We start from the raw sequence: 18,091 nt of genomic DNA, 5'->3' as shown, positions 1-18,091 counted from the left end.
CAACTAGCACTTGAATTGTGATCATACGGTTGTGGATATATTACAAATGCCAGAACTTCAAGGACCGGTTATAAGTTTTACTCATTCAGTGTGGTCATAATTTTGAATGGTCACTGATTGAGTGGTCATTAAGCAATTACTACCTGTATTGTAAAAGGGTGGTTCAGCAGTATATTTCAGAAAGCTAGTATCATTGTAGCATACTAATATATTTCCATCTTCCAGTTGCTTTCTCATAAATACTGCTGATCGCATAATCCGAGTTTATGATGGCCGGGAAATCTTGACCTGTGGTAGAGATGGGGAACCAGAACCAATGCAAAAACTGCAAGATTTGGTGAACAGGTAAATGTGTGTAAAGTAGCTAAATATTTTAAGGCATCAGAATATATTTCTTTTGTAATATTCAGTATTTAATTGAATAGCTAATAATAGTTAAGCCTCTTACATAGCTGTTTGCTTTGTGACCTTCCAAAACAATAATTATTCATTCAAATATTCAACTTGTCCTATATGACAGGCTTCCCTGACCATTGATCCCTCACTACTGATCCCCCATTTACAAAAAGAAGACCTCAATCTACATGGGTAGGATTGTATAATTATTTAGTAGTAACTCTTTCAAAAACTGAAATTTACTTTTACAATATAATCCTATGAAGATTACTCAGATTTCTAAATGTCAGGCTCAGCTCCTAGTAATTACATATCCATGTTGTTTTATTAACAATAAAATGAAATGGTTGTGTCTTTTTTCAACTTACTGGTTTGATTTATAGCCCTAGAATTTGCTGTTGGTCTCCCATCCTAGTCCTAACTGGGGAATTGCTGCTTAGGCATTTTGAGATCAGCCAGTCACTTGGGTCTTCCTATTAGCTATTGATTTATTTGAAAAATTTATATAGTGCCCATCTTGCAACAAGCTCTGGGTGGCTCTTAATAAATAAAAAAGCTCAAATTAGTGATGCAGATAATTCTGGGACAAGATGAGCCAACAAGTGATTTTAGACAGATTTGCAGAGTTGTTTGCTTTTCTGTCCATTTTCATTCGTATATTTTTAAAGGCTGTTTCTGTTGAAACAGAACCTTCTTTTGATTAATCTTGTGCAAGCCCAGATCTGTCCTGAGCAGAACTTTAGAGTCTGGAAAAGTACAGTGATGCGGTTTATTTTTATATTTTCTATTACATTTTGCAATAGCTTTTCTAAATAATCACCCAAGGATTGATGGTCCAGTTAATCAATTTGGGAAATATAACTTGACTTGAATAGTTACATTTACATAGCAGAATTTGCAATGTGCATTTTTGAAATAATATGTCATTGTCTCCAAAGAAAGCATTGTTAGAGGGGTTTTTTGGAGGGGGGGATTGGAATCTTTTATTTTTCCTGCTCTTGAAAGAATCGGTTAACTTTTTCTACTAATTTCTTTTTTGTAGGACGCCTTGGAAAAAATGCTGTTTCTCTGGTGACGGGGAATATATTGTTGCAGGGTCAGCCCGTCAGCATGCTCTGTACATTTGGGAGAAAAGTATTGGCAACCTTGTGAAAATCCTGCATGGCACTAGGGGAGAGCTGTTGCTGGATGTGGCAGTAAGTGCTCCATCTTTCTCTCCATTCTATTTTGTCAGAATAATTGGCCTGAATTTTTTTTAATATATGTGCCATTGTTCTCCTTCTTGCTGCAATTCTAGTGGCATCCTGTCCGACCAATCATTGCTTCTATTTCCAGTGGAGTGGTATCTATATGGGCACAGAATCAAGTGGTAGGTAGAATTCTGCTGCATTTTATTAGTCTTTTACATTTTGATTTTGGGTAGCGACTCTGTTTTCATTTATTCTGAATATTTTTACAATATTTGCATAAACTTCCCTAGGATTTGTATTCTAAATAAATACAGAATACAGAATAATATAAAAGAATGCAAGAACCATCTAAATGTTTTTAAAAATCCTAACATGGAAAGCAATTTGACAGTAGAGCCAATTATACAGAGAGATGCTAGACTCCCCTTCATTGGATGTGCCTAGGTGAAAGCTTGACAGCTGTTTGTCTTGTTTAATTTTTTGCACTGAAGGAAAACTTGACCATGATGATTTAGATGACCTCTCCTGTTATGTTCTAGAACAATCAGGGACACCCAGAGAAGTTGAGGTGCTAGACTTTCACTTCATATTTAAGCAAAGACAAGTACCAGCAGGCAGGGCTTTTGGGCAAGCATACGGAAGTTTAATCAAACAAGTTCAAATTACAAGAGTCCAAAGCAGCAGGTGAAGACATTATTGGGTTATGAGAGAGTGACTTTTAGGAAGCAGGAGGTTTCAGGCTTTTGATGCAAAGACACAGGATAAAAGGGTTGGCCCAAACTGGCTTTTAAGTAGAACCTTTATGTAGTGAGTCACAATCAATACTGGAAACACCTTTTTTGGACAAGGAGGGCCATAGAGGGAGTTTGCTGCTCAATACATAGCACGGTGTGATTGAAAAGTGGTTGCTCAGTGCTTACATGGTGCTTATCTGTTACATGGCATCACAAGTTTGAAATGTTTTTGGGTGGGGGGGATTTATGGTTTAGGAAAACTGGAGTGCCTTTGCACCTGATTTTAAAGAGCTGGATGAAAATGTAGAATATGAAGAACGGGAGTCTGAATTTGACATTGAAGATGAAGATAAAAGTGAGCCAGAACAAACAGGTAATTAATGTATTATTTTAAATTTATTTTAAAACAAGAATAACTCTGTTGGAAATGTCAATGCCCATTTGAATCCAGCCTTTTTTTTTTTTTCTTACCATGGCAAATTGATATCTTTGTGGTAGATGAAAACATACTGGTTTTTTTTAATCATTCAACCAACAGATGATGGTTGTCTTCATCTGCTGACAGCAGCAGTTGCCAGCAGCATGCTTGGAGCCCAGCTACCATAAGAAAGCCATGTGAAGTTTCAGAACTGGGGTCCATGTTAAGTGAATGTATGTGACCTAACCTTAATCTTTAAAATAGTGAAATTAGTGTAAAATTAAAGATATGCTTTTGAAGCTCTCCACTCCTGTGCTTTAAAGAATGTTTGGTATGAGTCATTTCACATGTATAAGTAGTGCAGTTTGTCTTTTTGTTAATATGGTACAATTGTCAGAAATTATACTTTATAAAATAAAACACATCTTCGCCCATACAGGTTATAGCAAATCCCAATTATATTGATATGTATAGAGTGTATAACTTTGCCACATAAACTTTAGAACTTGTGTGTGTGTGTATAGACGTGTGTGTGTGTGTGTGTGTGTGTGTGTGTGTGTATGTATGTTTTCTGAGGTTTTCGTGGGTGTTTGTATGTAGGTCTTTGGTTATTCGGGTTTTCTTCCAATTTGACGCGGGAGAAAACCCGAATAATCAAAGACCTACAGAGAGAGAGAGAGAGAGAGAGAGAGAGAGAGATGTATAGATATAGATATATATAGGTCTTTGGTTGTTCGGGTTTTCTCCCGCGTAAAATTGGAAGTGTCTTGGCGACGTTTCGACGAAGTCCCATTCGTCATCTTCAGGCTGGTGTTTTCAGCTTCGTGCTTTGAGCAGCAATGTGTGGTCTTAGCTGTTTCTTCCTTTTAACTGCCAGTGGGGGTATGAACTGATTGGGTGGGAGCTTGGCTGTGTTATTGTTTTATTGGCTACATAAAAAGTATGCATATATAAATATAGAATTATTCTGTTTATTATATTATATTATACTATACTATATTACATTATATTGAATCAAGCAACATTACATAAAACTTCTATTAAAAGCATAATAAAGTTGAATGTGTTACTTAAAAATATAGCTATTGTTTAAGTAATCTAATAAATCTTTCAAGAAGATTGTCATGGTTCTGTCAGATGAAACCCTTCAAAAGAACTTCAAGGCATTGTTTACCTTAAAGAATCTTTTATTCGGGAAACAAAGTATTGGCACTACATAGCTGAAGCCAAAAACTAAATTTCCCTCTCCTGGATACAAAGTAACAAAGTACAATTCCCACCTCCAATAAACAGTCATAAAGCACATTCCCCAATTAGCTTGAAGTGCAGGAAGCCCCAGCTCTCCAGCCCCAAAATGCTATCAGCTCTGGGCCCAATGACCTTGGGTTCCCCACGGCAAAGTTGTTATTGTTATGACTAGGTAGACTCATCCCATTCTCCCCTCCCAGCATCAACTAATTCTAAAAGAATAGAGAAAATGGCTGCATTTTCATTTGTTGTCAAAGCAAGAATATCCGATGTTAGCAGTGTTGACAGATTGCTAGAGGATAGCAAACATTGCCAATGCCTATTTTTATGAGAAGTTTTGTTTAATGCTTTTGCACTCAAAAGAGCCCAAAGCAGTATAGGGGGAAAATAATAAAGAATGATAAAAAAATCAGTAATAAATTTCCATAAACAAAAGAGTAAAACATTTTAAATGCTCCAATTTAAGAGAGTTCAATTACATAACATTTAATTCTGGAGGTCTTGTTACTTTGCAAATGTTTTACATGAGCGAGTTAGTGTTAATGATATTTGAAACAGAACAGCATCTGAATTAATGGTGCATCCCTTTGGAGGGCATTCCATTACCTAGAAGCAATAATAGTATATGTTTAATATTATGGTTTACTATCCTTTGATCTCCACTGATTTGCTAGTGCAGAACAGCGCTTATCAAGTAAATGCTAATGGTCCCCTAATTTGTGATTCTGACTTTCATTACTTGACAGGTGCTGATGCTGCAGAAGATGAGGAAGTGGATGTAACTAGTGTAGACCCTATTGCAGCTTTTTGTAGCAGGTAAATTGGTAACGGCCCAGCTATTACAAGACTATAAAGAAATTTTAGTTGATTCAAATTATGAGCATGAATTATTTGTCTGTGTATATTTCAGAATCAAGTCCTGCCCATTCAGTAATGTTTACTGTTTGTTAAAGCAGATTAACCTTGAAGCTCTAAAAGATCTGTGGTATGAGTAGGTAGCTAGTTCTCATCAAAAATGCCCTTGAGCAAGAGTCTGTTTTAAATAGCATCTATTTAAATATCCTTCTTCCAAGTTTCTGAAGAATGCTTTTCTCTTATAAAAGTTGTGTGACTAATGTAATTTGTGGTGAAACTTATTAGGAAACCAGGACTGTTATTGAGAGGAGTATTCTTTTTTGCCATATGTGAGATGCCTTCACAGCGTGCATTTGAATGGTTAATGTAGCGGTGATAATACTCTAGGAGAGGCAAGAGTACAAAATCAAATGAAGGAACATTCCTTCCCTCATGAGCTGTGTGTTGCTAATGAGCAAAATAAATTATTTCTCTGACAGTGATGAAGAACTGGAAGACTCTAAAGCTTTACTCTACTTGCCTATTGCTCCTGAGGTGGAAGACCCAGAGGAAAATCCATATGGGCCTCCACCAGATGCAGTTCAGACTGCTTTACCTGATGAAGGAATAGGCTCTGAGAAGAAGCGGCCATCTTTGTCTGATGGACCTCAGCCTCCAAAGAAGAAACCTAAAACAACCAACATAGAACTGCAGGGAGTACCTAATGATGGTGGGTAGGGATTCCTTTTCATTCCTTTATAGTTAGGTAGACTTATTAAAGAATCATGATCTGTCCTTCAGTCCATACTGCCAACATAATTAATTTTCAGTGGTCTGCAGAATAGATGGGGATGTACAGTTATGCTCACTTTTTTCTGAATTACTTGACATATATGATTCATTTAAGAAATGAATGGATAGTATATTTACTTTTCAAGAAAGCAGAATTCTGACATTTGTTATTGTTCTTATTTTCTATGGGACCAGCTTATCACCCAGAAAAGAATGCTTCTGAATTGGACATCTTCCCTACCCTTTACCTCATTACATAAAATTTGAAGTTATTTCATATGTTACTTCTCTTTACTCTGCTTCACAAAGTTTTGGCAAGAATTGTGAGAGCACTCTGCCTTCTTCAGACTGTTCACCAAAAGCTTTTGGAAAGAGCACATCTCTATAAATATTGATCAGTGCAGGCATATAATGTCTCCTCTGGATTGCCAAAAGGTTGTGTGAGTGCTTCAGAGGAAGCAAATGGCTCATCCTCCACAGCAGTCACCAGATCTATGAGAAATTTTTGGCACAGTTGCAGACCAAGCATTGCAAGAATAATGTGCAATTTAATTCTTCTGGATTATTTGCCAAAACCTTGGGGGAACAGGCTTTAAGAGTGAACAGTGCCTTTAGCATGAGTCACCAAAGATGCAGCAGGCCTTGCCAGAAAATAATCATCTTCAGAATTCCCTGGCCAAATTCCAAAGAAATGACTGAAGTGACTGTAGGGCAGTGTTTCTCAACCTTGACAATTTTAAGGCATGTGGACTTCAACTCCCAGAATTCTGGGAGTTGAAGTCCACATGCCTTAAAATTGTCAAGGTTGAGAAACACTGCTGTAGGGGATGGACAAAGCTTTTTTGAAGCAAATTGCATTGTCTCTTTGCTTCAATGAAGAGAATCAGGTCATCTCATCTTAAGATGGTGATGAAGTTGCTGAAATGCCTAACTTCTTTTCAGGGGTAGATTAAGTGCAGGGGAAAGGAAGAATGGCTTCAGTTAAAATCATCATATCCTGAAAGCTAATGTCTCATAATCAGGTTAAAAAAATGAAGGTGAAATGTTTCAACAAGACAGTGATCTCAAATATAGTTCTAATGCATCTGGGAAGTTCTTATAGAAAAGAAAGCTAAAGGCTTTGGAGTTGTCTTTAAAGCCCCCAGACTGAATAAATAAATAAATACATTCTCTGGAGAGAATTTAAACATGTGATGCATACAAGGAGACTTGTGAATGTTCCTGCAAGGATAATTGACAGAAAAAAATTCAAAAGCAAGAAGGAAAAAGCTTTTAGCTGACCACAAGAAAAGTTTGGAGGCTATTAATTCAGCCAAGGAAAGTATTACAGATGCTGTTCAAAGTTTTGCCACTAACACATTCACTGTTTACTTTGAATCTATAAAGACCCATACATAAATTATAAGTAGGTATGTTTGCAGAAACACATACTTGACTTTGTACCATGGTGTCAGTTTTTGTTCCTATAGTTGAATTCATTGACATTTGACCATTTTTATATACAACTGTGTGCCTTGATCTACACAGATTTGGAAAATAAACAAGAGAATGAACAGATTAATTTCCTCTTATTTTTTTTAACAAAAATACACTTCTGTTCTAAACTTTTACAGAAGTCCATCCACTGCTGGGTGTAAAAGGAGATGGTAAATCCAAGAAGAAGCAAGCAGGGAGACCTAAAGGATCAAAAGGTAAAGAGAAAGATTCTCCATTTAAACCGAAACTCTACAAAGGGGACAGAGGTTCTTTACCTCTGGAAGGAGCAGCGAAAGGTAAAGTGCAGGCGGAGCTGGGACAGCCTTTGCCAGGTAAGGACCCACCATGAGCATCTGCTTGCTTGGTGACCTTGCTTTGTACAGAAATGGCCTATTCTGAGCATTTGAACTTCTCAGACACTACCTGCTTGCTAAATGTTTAGTTTCTGCACTCTCAAGAATAGACAGAATTGTACTTTTTCAGTTATAACATTTACACTGCATGACAAATATTGGTAGGTTCTATAACACACATTCTTCAAGAATGTGAACCCTAAAAAAGAATGCAATTTTACCATAAGGAGAAGCAAGCTTTTGATGTTGATTCTCTTTAGTTCATTATTATTTCACGATTTCCAAATTTGCTGTTAAAAGAAGTCCCAGAAGCTGAAAAGAAAGTGATAGAAATAGTGAAAACTAAAATTCTTTTCAGAATGCAACTGCTATCATTTTTTAAATGTCATACTCTTTGCAGATGCTAGGAATTAAGAGTATTTTAAAAGCTTTTGAAAGGCTCGGGATAATATATACCTTTCTTTATGTATCAACTTTGCCTATAGTTGAGGAGGGCATTCTGAAAAATGCCGTTTGCTCTTCCCTTTGCTCCACTAGGCAGGAATAAAAAAATTGCAACAGTTGCTAGAGTAGGGAAGAGCATCCCTTCCACCTTATTTATGTCCTGCTAACTCCATTTTCAGCAGGTGCTAAGAACTTTGTTCAGCATTTATCTTGTCTTATTTCTAAGCTGTGGAATTTATAGGCAGTTCAATATTGTTTATTAGACACTTTGAAGCATCTTTCTAACATTTCTTGAACTCGGCCTCCAGCTGTGAGCTCCAGCAATGGTAGTAGAGGCTTTGATTGCAAACTGCATGCCATCACGTACTGCTATTATGTGGGCCAAAACATGCAGGGTTCACCATTTAGTCTTTAACGAGGATGTTTTACCAGTTCAAACCAGAAAAGATGGCTGCATAAACAAGTATAATGTAGATAATACTTTTCTTCTACCTCTTCTTTCTCACCGTTTTAATTATTGTTGCTCTGGCATTGCTAGAAGCAACAGACTGCCATTGCTTTTAGTGGCACCAGCCTTTTGCTTATGGGAAGAAAGGGCATTATCTGCAAAAGGAGATGCCATGATATTTGTTGCGGCCAGACTGTTTTGCAGGCTGATTTTTCTCAGTTGAAAAAAAGCGAATCCTTTACAGTTACAAGGAGTGGTCTAAGCATGCTTTTTTCATAGCAGTAGGTTGACCTTATGCCAGCAGTTTTGTGTTCTGCTATGGTATAACTTGGCAGATTCTGTAAATTTACATATGAATTGGGAAACAGTAGCTCTAGCTTTATAAATCCTAGACTGACTCACAATCTCTCCCATTTATAATGTTTTTGTTCGTTGGTAGAGTTGTGTGCAAGGATAGAAGTAAGACTTTATTGTCCCATTTTGTGTTCAGGGAGATTAATATCTGGACCTCGTTCATTTGCAGATATAAGGATCCAATTGAAGGCATGAGTTCTTTTGAAACTGAAAACAGATGTGTTTCCTACAAATAAATCATTTAGCACTACTAAATCCCCTTGAAAGGTTATATTTAAGTGATATGAACAGATTATGTTAATTTTTTAAGTGAACATTGAGATTACTATTTCTTAGGGTTTATATTTGAAAATTGTTTTAGGGTAACCATAATGCCCTGGCTTGTATTCAAGCCCTGCAAAAGAAGAATCAGTATGTATATTTCTTGTGTGCTGGACTTTTGGAAATATATTATAGGGAGTTTCTAAAAATAAATCCTTGAATATTATTGTTTTTCTAATGTATTTAAAGTGAAAGACTTAAAATTTGAATGAATCTATATCTTTTTCTAGTGCGTGTCTCTGCCCAGCCTCTGCTCACCAGAGAAACAGTATTTTTGTTTGTTTATTTTTGCTCCCCCCCCCGGTGACTCTCTCTATATAAAGTTACTACATGGGCTTTTACTATTTCCTTTGTTCTCATAGAACAATATATCACATCCTCTTAGCAATTATTTTTGTATGTCCCAATTTTGAAGATTCTCTTCTCAGTGTTGAAAAGTAGAGCATTGGATTTGCCATGAAGGATCTTTTTCATGGGTAGAAGAGAACCATCCTTCCCTGATGAGACAATGAATTCTGTCTGACTTTTTCCCCTAAAATTTGCTTTGAAGTTCCTGTCGCTTTTCAGTGTTATTACTGGGAGGGAGAAAATACTTTCCCTTGTGCTGGGGATTGTTCAAAATACTCCTAGAAATCCTGGAGCAATTGGGAGGAGCAACCCATTATCCCTGTGGAAAATCTTAATGTTCCACTCTAAACTCTTAGGGAGAAAAATCATCTTTCTGCTACTGTGCTACTGCTACTAGCAGAGAATCTCAGTGCTAAGATGTTTGCTTTCCTCAAGTTCAGTGATATTAATTGACAAAGGGGCAGGGTTGCAAATTGATTCTATTACACTGAATTTTTTAGAATTCTGTAGAGGTAGTCCTCGATCTATGACCACAGCTGAGCCCAAAGTTTCCATTGCTAAGTGAAACATTTGTTAAGCGACTTTTGCCCCATTTTATGACCTTTCTTGCCACAGTGAATCAGTGCAGAACAACTAGTAATACGGTTGTTAAACAAGTCTGGCTTGTCGGAAGATCACAAAAAATGATCACATGACCCTGGGACACTGCAGCCGCCATAAATGCGCGTCAGTTGCCAAGCGTCTGAATTTTGATCACACAACCATGGCGATGCTGCAATGGTTGTAAGTGTGAAAAATGGTCACAAATCACTTTTTCCAGTGCCGTTGTAATTTTGCATGGTCACTAAATGAACTGCTGTAAGTCGAGGACTACCTGTACTCACTTGCTTTGCCTTTCAGACTGAGTAAAACCATTTTCATCCTTCAATCTGTATACAGATGACAAGATTATTTTCTGCTCAATTGCTCGATAAGGCTCAATGCTAAAAGAAATGGGTATAGGTGAAACATGACGTGATTTTGACAATTTTTTGTAATAGCTGTTAAGTTGATATTCAAAGGTAACTCAGCCTAAAATATTTTGTATGTCCTTGAAGCTCAGTAGCTATTGCTGTGAATTTTGTAATTTCCAGATCCTTCTTTTCCTCATTGCTGGCTCACTGTTACCCAGCGTGCTCATTGTCCTTCCTGCTCTGCTCCTGTTTTGTTGTTTTTATGATGATATTATCCCCTGAATTGTTGCTTACAAAAGAGGATTGGGAAGCTTGGCAGCTTTCCAAGTCATAAACTTGTTTCCATATTTTTTCCCCTGAGAGCTAATTTTAGTTTTTTAACTGTTCAACACTTGTTCAGAAATAATCAGAAGCTTTTTATTTGTGTGCATGTGTATATATATGGGTGTCTGTATAAAAGCTATCCCGTTCCTACGTAGAAATAAAAGTGCAATTAAATGATATTAAAGGGTACTTTTCTAATGGTTTCTACGGTACCTATTAATCCCTGAGTTTCATTGAAGCCAGCCCCAATGAGCAGGCAGGGTTTTTCCACCACCAGCCCAGAGATCAGCTCCAGAAGGTTGGAGAGAGATCGGGTGGAGCAGCAGTATAGTCAATAAATCAGCAGGACCTTCATCTTGTGTGGACACTCGTATCCCAGTGTCTTCAGGGTGCATTTCCTGGTTTTAGATAAAGAATTTCTCATCATCAAAGTCATCCTGATTCCCGGCTGGGAGGATATTTAGGGACCTGATAACTGGCCAGGCAGATCTCCAAAAAGACTACAACGTTGCCCTTGCCCAGTATGTCTTAGTAATCTGCCAATTCCGCTAGGTTCCATATAGAGTTCATGCTTCATTGTCTAGTACTTGGTACTTTCCACTTTTTTTTTATCAGCTTGTCCAAAATTGGCTGTGGATTATGGGAGATCCACTATTTTATAATAACCAGGTTGGGGAGGCCAAATTAATGCCAGGTTGGGGAGGCTAAATTAATGGCTGGCTCCTCGATATTCTAGCTACAGTTCATTCCAACCTCCACAACCTGATTTTAAGATAGAGCGGTCATGATTTAGGAAAATAGAGTAGAAATGGGTTGGCTCTCTGCCAGACCCATATAAAATGTAGAGGAAAAAAAGCCACATTCATAAATTAGAAATAATTGCAAAGGAATATCTGGTGTACTTTTCAACTGTTTAGTGGTTGGCAGAGTTAACTTTAAAAAATAATAAATAATAAAAAAATAAAAAATACCAGTGGTCCACATAGACCTGCCACATGCTGTGCCACATGTGACCTGCATGCCATATGTTATGCAAGCCTGCTCAGTACGGTTATGAATTAGTTTATGAGGCCATAATTATGTGAACTATTTTTGAATAGTCCTGGCAAATTGAATCTCATGGGAAAGAATAATGCTTCCTTGTCATACAAACAAGAACTGCCTTCCCTGTGTAGAGCTTAATTAATAAACTGATCTTGAGATAAAATTGCCATATTGTTCCTGCCTCTATCTGAGGTTCTGATCCTCACTTTCCTTACTACAGAGAGTACTCTGACAGGGTAATAGTGAGAGGAATTCCTGAGTTTTTCTGAAATTTATTTACTTTTTGCAACAGTTTGAAAAAGCTAAAAACAGGAAGCGTGTTAAATGTTGAGGAAGAACCTCCCTTTACTTCTACACCAGGTGTAGATGATTTTTGTAGTGTTTATATTTTCTGCAAACTATCTGAATTCTGTTGGGAATATCAGTAATACTTGAGTTTTCTTTTCTTTTGGTTTTGATTTTTAGCAGGTGGTGGAATTTCGGAGTTGTTATGAAAGCTTCCCTCCTCATTCCGTCTTTTTTCTTACTTTGGCGTCATTACGTGGAATAAGGACAAATGTTAAGTCAGATAATGGACTGCCTTCATGTGGGAAAAAAAAATATGACTGAATGGCCTGCATCTCCAGGGAACAATTTATGCAAATTATGGAAGAGGAACATTTTGTCCCTAGTCATTTCTTTTTATTAATAGTAAACGGACAAGGAAAGATTTATATAAAATCTGATGGGAAAGAGCTGTTTTTTTACCCATAATCTTCTTAGAGTTCCTTAAAGGACAAAGTATGGAACAAGATAAGAAGCATGTGCATTGAGTCCTGGGTTACTTTATGTTATGTGGCTTAATGCTGAAATCTCATTGAATTCCTGCAACAGGTTATTGCATCGTGACTGGCTAAAGCAAATTACTCTGAGCCTTGTTGTTTATTTCTCAACCATCTTGAATTGTAAATGCAGTTAGTGCTTAGCTTACTATCCCACAGCTATGATATATTGTAAATTGATCTAGTTGTCAAATGGGTTGCTGAAATCCAAATGTCTATGATGTATAAGAACAAGAACTTTTTTTCCAAGGGAGAAAAGGAGCATATAAAATAGTTAAGTAGACTGAGCAAAAACACGAGGGACTCTTGTTTCCTCTCAGCATGTTTTAACCACATCCACAGATGCTTGTTTCCCAAACTCTTTGGGGTTCTAGGGAGAACAAACTTTCCCTAGACTCTGTAGAGTGTATAAGTGTATAAAAATGGAAAACCTGGACTTACATTAAATGGATTCATTTTGTTAATGTTCTCTGAAAACAATTTGAGGATGTGAATGTTGATCCTGGGTCTATTTTAGAAAACAGGCCTTTCATTCAGGAGATTTAAAGACAGAGATGTCTTCAAAGTATAACTAAAGGATATACAGGTGATTTACATACTTAGATCTATCTGTAGAATGGATAAAGGTGTTTTAAAAATGCCTTTTAGTTTGTTTTGTTTTCTGCATAATGTCCTGTGGTATGTTTCTTCTAAATATATCCTGTGTTGAAATCTCATATTTTGTATATTATTATTTATGCCATCCTCACTTCTACAATTTTATGCAACTTTCCCTTATATAAGCTACAGAGCTTTCCAGTGCTTATAAGAATAATAGAAAAGCTGGTTGGATAATGACTGTTGTATTGTTTATGTGGTATTGTGAATTCAAATCAGATCTGCAGTTTTCTACAGTTTAGAGTGCTTTGTTTTATTTTTCAGTTTTCTATTATTATTTTTGTTACTATTGTAGTGTGTACATAACCTGAAAAATAATTGCTTTGTAGCTACTGTAAAGTACTGTTATGATGTTAGCGTCTCTATTTGTAAATAAAGAGGTACGTTTTATTTCTTAAATGTTGTAATCTGCTCTTTTTTTTATACTACTTTATTCAAACAAGTTGTAGAATATTTTCTTCAATCTAGCCCTTAATTGATAAATTGATTATGTGCCATCAAGTTACATTTGGCTCCTAACAAGTAAATGCTATTATGGTAATTTGTGATGTATTCTGGTCATTTTAATTGAAGTGCAAACATTATTCTGAAGAAACCAATGGCTTGCAACTGGCCTCTTCAAAACTGAGAAAATGAAAAAATATTGCAAACTAAATAGTGGGAATTATAGGAAGCTTATATAATGCTATTGAATGCACTATAAAATTATAATAAGAACAAAGAGGAAGAGTAATGAAGGATAGCTTCCGTGATACGTGTACTTTTTATAACTTTAATTTGAGCAAGATGTTTGTCATGCATTGATCAGCCACTTCATGTCACATCAGAATAATGCAGTGATTAGTAAAATAATATTTTAACATCCAAGGATAAAAAAAGAATAACTGCCAATCCACAATTACAGGTAGTCCTCAACTTACAATTAATTTAGTGACCGTTCCAAGTTATAACAGCACTGAAAAAAGTGACTTATGATGTTTTTTCACAAGACTGTTGCAGCATTCCCATGGTCACATGATCAAAATTCAGATGCTCATATTTATGATGGCTGCAACATCCCGGGGTCATGTGATCGTCTTTTGCAACCTTCTGACAAGCACAGTCAATGGGGAAACCAGATTCATTTAACCATGTTACTAACTTATCAACTGCACTGATTCACTTAATAACTGTGGCAATAAAAGTTGTAAAATGGAACAAAATTCACATAATAACTGTCTTAGCAACAGAAATTTTGGGCTCAGTTGTGGTTGCAAATCGAGGACTATTTGTACTATAGCAATCTTCCATCGTGAACTTCATTCTGAAGACCATTCCTGCAAAAAATCAATTATTGTGGAGCAGTAATGTAATCTTAAGTCTGACAGTATTCAGGCACTGTTCTCTTTTTCCCAGCACTTTATAAAAGATCAGCAAAGCCAATCCTCTGTTTTCTGATTTTTTTTTTTCTAGCTTTGATGCCACAGTTGAATAACTCCAAAAATGTTACAAAGAATTTAGGTGTACAATCTCTATTTCTGGAACTTCGGTTCCTTCACAGTATTGCTCTATACATTGCCAGTATTTTCAGTATAATATGTAAGTCTTGTTTTAATGAATTCCATCTTATCATCACTTCCATTCATCTTACTGCATTTCTACTATCATTTCTTTTTATTTGGATTTTAGGTATACAGTACACATACAGTACATAGTATCACACAATTGCCATTGCAGTCCAGATATACTAAATGTGCAACTAATTCCTAACTAGGTATGTTGTTTGATTACAGTTAAAGCATTTCTACTTATCCCACCTGCATCTCTTGTTTAGATCCAGCCCACTGCAGTCATGCTGCTGAAATTCTGAAGGAAAAAGAATACAGTACTGCAATCAATACTAGAACTGTTGGTCTTTTTAACAATTTTATAAAAGCTCCATATTCTCAAGAAAAAATAAGTTAAAATGATTTCCCTGTACCATAATAACATGTATTGCTTCACTGCCATATTATTTGCAGCTACTGAAGGACAAAAATGCTGTTGAAATTGCCATTCCTGAGTGATAGAAGCACTAGGATTGGGAAAACATGTTGGAAACTGACAAAATCCTCTTTGATATTGTAGAGAAGTAAGATGGGAAAGGGAAAATAGTAAAACAAGATCCTAGAAAGGTCAATTTTGGGCTTAGACCAGGGGTGTCAAACTACCAGCCCGCGGGCCGGTTGCATCATACGAAGGCCGCGCCCACCCCAGCTCTGGCAATGCAAAAAAAGTCACACTACATCTCGACACATCACGTGACGCAGCGAATTTGACACCCATGGCTTTTAGACTATTCCAGGCATTCAATTCCTTGAATGTCATGCTCCAAAGTACCTTGGAGAATCACAATGAATATTCAGTTTCTGCCTTGATAATTATGTAATCTGTGATTCTTTTAATATATATTTTAGGTACACATCAGATAAGTTTTGATTATTCATATTACCTTTCTGTAACTGGGAGCACTATTCAGACAAGGATGCATTATGTAGTTTTATTATAGAATGGTTCTTTATGACATCACAATTTTAAAACTGACTCCATGCTGCAATGGCAAAAGCTGTTGAATGAGCATCATGAGCCAGACAAAGTCATTTCCTTTTTTAGTAGTTTATGCTTACCATGGAGAATGACAGCCCAATTTACATGTTTCTAATACCCTTAATATAGAGTATGTCTTTTTCAACACAAATATTTACAATATTTTTATGATTCCAAAAAGTTTGGTTTAAATTTGAATATATAATGTGGATGTCAGCTTTATGTAAGTATTGCTTCTGCTCTCCCCCTTGTCTGCATCCAATATTTTCTACATTAGGGGATTTTGGAATAAAGTTGTTTTTGTGGTAAGGATGGCATATCTTCATGAAAGAATTGGGTTACTGATGCTAAGACCAGTATTAATATTAAAGCTGAGACACTGGTATGGAGCTGTATTTTCATGGCAGATCTTTTTTTTAACCATGACTGAAAACATTGTGTTAATGGTCCATTTATAAACTGAGACTGAAATAGTGTACTTGCTGATAAAGATGGTTATAACTGATTTTCCTGGTTTGGCTGCTTCAGGTATCACATGATCAATTAAGGAACAATATGTACATTTAAAAATATGAAAAATAGCAATTTTTATGTGGAAGTTTACTACATTCCTCTTATATTTTACTAAGAGAATAATTTTATTTATTTATATAAAACTTTCCATTTTAAGCATTTTTTAAAAGTTAAATTGATTTTTAATATACAATAGCAGATGTACTGTATCTGTATCACTTGCAGACTGGCTTTTATGAATGTCCACCTTTTACCAGGTTAATCTGCTTTCTTTTGGCAATATGTCAAAGAGTGGTCTTTGATTCTTGTGGATTCCTCATGTCCAGGAACTTCATTGATATTTTAAATGAATGACACTTAGGTCATTTGATCAGACAACTGAGTGGATCCTAAAAGGACTCTTCAGGTATGATGATGCCTATTTTATTGTTAAATTGTTAGTATTTGCTTTCTGACTACCTGTTTCCATGGCTTCTATTGGAACAATTACCATTCCTGTCAAAATGAGAACTGCTACTGCTAGAGTTTCCATCAGTTCCACCAGCTGCAGTGTGACCTGTGGCATGGGTTACAAAGTTGAAGAAACATGTCAGATTGGGCCTAATGGTGAAAGAAGATACTGTGATATTCAAAAAGTGGAGTGCTTGACCAACTGGCTCTGTGGGATGCTCCATTTCACTATTCTTGTTGGTAAGCCTTTTGAATTCCAGTGCTTGTCTCCTACAGAAATTGGCCCAGAAATCAGCAGCTTCAGTTATTCATGGAGGATAGCCAGAGGCATCATTACCACTGATGATGCTCTCTTTAAACCATTCAAGACTACTGGCTTTGTCATTAAGCTTTCCCCAGCCAAGGAATATGATGCAGGGACATACCGGTGTGATGTGCAGTTCATGAGAACCTATAAGATTGTCAAAAGAATTTACTTTGGAATTCGTGTGATCCCTGGTCACTTGGTGGATCTGAACTTTGACCAATCCTTGACTCTGGAACAGCACTTGGCAAGTGAGAAGGAAAAAACCCAGCAGAATGCCACCAGTGTTCCTGTCCAGAAGCAGCAGCACTTTTGGCGCCAAAGAACTCTTTTTGTATTTTTAATAGGCATTGGAAGCGGTGTGGTAGGAGGAATCTTGTTGCACATTTTCTACTATTTAGTGAAGGTTCCCAATAATTATGGCTATGTGGAGAAATAAAATGTTCTTGTCTTGCTGTATGCTGATTGATGTATTTAATCATTTTGCTGTATTGTTTATGGTTATTAAGATTATGTTGTGAAATCACATGGTTTCCCTTAATTTATTTAAAAAGCAATAACATATCTTGTTCCTTAATTATATTTCATAAAACTTTAAAGACAATACAAAACATGTAAATCAGTACATCTTTGGATGTGAGTTCAGTCAGTACATGCTTTCCATGTAGGAAATCCTAATTTCAGTTCTCAGGGCCAGAAAGAATCCCTACAACACTGGAAGATCTTCCAAGTCAACATAGATCAGTTTTTTTATATCTTGAGACCACAAATCTCACAATTCCTAGCAGGAACAACTAGGTTCAGTAAGAAAGGTAATCTCACCCAGTTGGGGAGAACAGTGTGAGCTAGAGATGAGCATTGAAGATGAGATTGAAACAACCCATTTCACATTCTAATGCAGCATTTCTCAGATTTGGTAACTTAAGACATGTTGATTTCAATTCCCAGAATTCTCCAGCAGATAAAGTAAGAGAGGAGAGAGGTGCATTCACACAGGCAAGATTCTGTTATTGTAACCTCATAATAAACATAATATTCATCATTTCGGTTTCCTAAGCTGGTTTAGGACTGACATCAAACTTACAAATCCCTCCTTTTATTTTC

General features: G+C 36.4%; 2 protein-coding genes across 8 annotated transcripts in view; both read left to right on the top strand.

Annotated features, from left to right (window-relative positions):
• The window catches only part of RBBP5 (RB binding protein 5, histone lysine methyltransferase complex subunit), a 28,709-nt gene extending 11,196 nt beyond the window's left edge, over positions 1 to 17,513 (top strand). For 2 of the 7 annotated variants that reach the window (XM_039320339.1, XM_039320346.1), the window contains exons 7-14: positions 226 to 345; positions 1,439 to 1,592; positions 1,694 to 1,765; positions 2,576 to 2,693; positions 4,733 to 4,802; positions 5,321 to 5,550; positions 7,226 to 7,420; positions 14,969 to 17,513. In XM_039320339.1, the coding sequence (XP_039176273.1) occupies positions 226 to 345; positions 1,439 to 1,592; positions 1,694 to 1,765; positions 2,576 to 2,693; positions 4,733 to 4,802; positions 5,321 to 5,550; positions 7,226 to 7,420; positions 14,969 to 15,099 (1,090 nt within the window). In that variant the 3' untranslated portion in view covers positions 15,100 to 17,513. Of the gene's footprint in view, positions 1 to 225; positions 346 to 1,438; positions 1,593 to 1,693; positions 1,766 to 2,575; positions 2,694 to 4,732; positions 4,803 to 5,320; positions 5,551 to 7,225; positions 7,421 to 12,142; positions 13,555 to 14,968 lie in introns of those variants that run through there. The other 5 variants (XM_039320372.1, XM_039320391.1, XM_039320382.1 and 2 more) reach the window with 5 other exon arrangements.
• TMEM81 (transmembrane protein 81) lies at positions 16,584 to 17,513 on the top strand. The gene is given in 1 exon segment (XM_039320404.1): positions 16,584 to 17,513. A coding segment is annotated over 1 exon segment (843 nt). The 3' UTR covers positions 17,427 to 17,513.
• Positions 17,514 to 18,091: the final 578 nt, after the last annotated feature.

This window comes from Crotalus tigris, unplaced genomic scaffold, assembly GCF_016545835.1.
Source record: "Crotalus tigris isolate CLP2741 ecotype Arizona unplaced genomic scaffold, ASM1654583v1 scf7180000017605.3043972, whole genome shotgun sequence".
Taxonomy (NCBI): domain Eukaryota; kingdom Metazoa; phylum Chordata; class Lepidosauria; order Squamata; family Viperidae; genus Crotalus; species Crotalus tigris.
Note: the sequence above shows the minus strand (reverse complement) of the source record. Positions and strands in the feature narration are given on the sequence as shown.